This window comes from Apteryx rowi, unplaced genomic scaffold, assembly GCF_003343035.1.
Source record: "Apteryx rowi isolate R43461 unplaced genomic scaffold, aptRow1 scaffold_9, whole genome shotgun sequence".
NCBI lineage: Eukaryota > Metazoa > Chordata > Aves > Apterygiformes > Apterygidae > Apteryx > Apteryx rowi.
This window is the reverse complement of record NW_020451204.1, coordinates 60,894-62,440: the sequence shown is the minus strand read 5'-3', so window position 1 is coordinate 62,440 and position 1,547 is coordinate 60,894. Positions and strand designations below refer to the sequence as shown.

At 72.8% G+C, this 1,547-nt stretch overlaps 1 protein-coding gene across 1 annotated transcript in view; it reads right to left on the bottom strand.

The window, feature by feature from the left end:
* The window catches only part of IRF5 (interferon regulatory factor 5), a 4,822-nt gene extending 3,362 nt beyond the window's left edge, over positions 1-1,460 (bottom strand). The window contains exons 1-4 of the mRNA XM_026091105.1: positions 1,287-1,460; positions 1,022-1,211; positions 178-230; positions 55-85 (exon numbers count right to left, since the gene is read on the bottom strand). Of these exons, the coding sequence (XP_025946890.1) occupies positions 55-85; positions 178-230; positions 1,022-1,211; positions 1,287-1,460 (448 nt within the window). The remainder of the gene's footprint in view (positions 1-54; positions 86-177; positions 231-1,021; positions 1,212-1,286) is intronic.
* Positions 1,461-1,547: the final 87 nt, after the last annotated feature.

Here is a 1,547-nt window from a genome sequence, read left to right as displayed (position 1 = left end):
GCCCCGCTGCCCCCCCAGCGCCGGCCCCCGGCCCCCCCAGAGCCCCTCGCTCACCCTCGATGCTCAGCGACATCATTTTCTGGAGCTGCGGGGGGCAGAGCGGGGACGTTAGCGGGCAGCCGCCACGCTGGGCCCCGCTCGGGCACCCAGGGCTCCCCCGACCCCCCCCCCGGGTACCTGGCTCACGTCCTCCTCCCCGACGCAGCAGTAGTCGTCCCCGGCCAGGGCATCTGCAGGGCAGAGAGGGGCTTGTATAGGGCGCAGGGACCCTCGGAGGTGCAGGGTCCCCCTGGGGTGCAGGGTCCTTGGGACCCTTGGGGGGTGCAGGGTCCTCTTGGGGTGCAGGGTCCTCGGGGGCATACAGGATCCCCTTGGGGGGCAGGGTGTCCCTGGGGTGCAGGGTCTCCATGGGGCCCTTGGGGGTGCAGGGTCCCTGTGGGGTGCAGGGTCCTTGTGGGGCACACAGTGTCCCCGTGGGGTGCAGGGTCCCCCTGGGGTGCAGGGTCCCCGGGGCCCTTGGGGGGTGCAGAGTCCCCGTGGGTTGCAGGGTCCTTGTGGGGCGCAGGGGTGCAGGGTCCTTGGGGGCACATAGGGTCCCTGTGGGCTGCAGGATCCCCATGGGGCCCTTGGGGGGTGCAGGATCTCCCTGGGGTGCAGGGTCCCCGTGGGGTGCAGGGTCCCCGTGGGGCGCAGGGTCCTTGGGGGCACACAGGGTCCCCGTGGGGCACACAGGGTCCCCGTGGGGCCCTTGGGGGGCACATAGGGTCCCCGTGGGTTGCAGGACCCCCACGGGACCCTTGGGGGGTGCAGGGTCCCCGTGGGACACACCGGGTCCCTGCGTGCACGCAGCCCTCGGAGCACCTTCCCCCCTCCAACACGGGGCCACATCCTGCCCCATCGCTGCAGCCGCCTCCAAATCCCCCCACCCTGCCCCGGGAAGGGGCGCGCGGGGGACGCAAGGACGGGGAAGGGACCATTTTGGGGGGGCTGTTTCCGAGCCGGGGGCGGCGGCGGGCGGTACCTGCGCCGGCGGCCGAGGCCTCGCACACCTCGTAGACCTTGTAGGGCTGCGGCGGCGCGTCCTTGGTGCCGTCGTAGCGCAGCAGGAACTCGCGGCTCTTGTTGAGGGCGCAGCGCAGGTTCGCCTTCCACTTGGCCGGGTCGGGCTCGTCCACCCCTTCCGCGTATTTGCCCGTCTCCTTGGCCCAGGCCTGGAACGGGATGGGATGGAAGGCTCAGCACCGCGAGGCCGCATCCTGCCCGCACGCCGGGGATGCGGCGGTCACCTTGAAGATGGTGTTGTCGTCCTCCTGGGGGGGCCCGTGGCGGGTGGCGTGGCGCCAGGGGATGCAGAAGAGCTTGCGCTCGGCGTCGACCCACTGGAGCCCGGCGTAGCGGCCGCTGTTCACCTGGGCCACGAGCCAGGGCTTGAGGCGGACGCGGCGCGCCGGGGCGCTCATGGCGGCCTCTGCGGGGACACGGCCCGCCTGAGGCCTGAGCGGCTCGTGACACGCGTGCGGTTGGGTTGGGTTGGGGTGGGTTTGGGG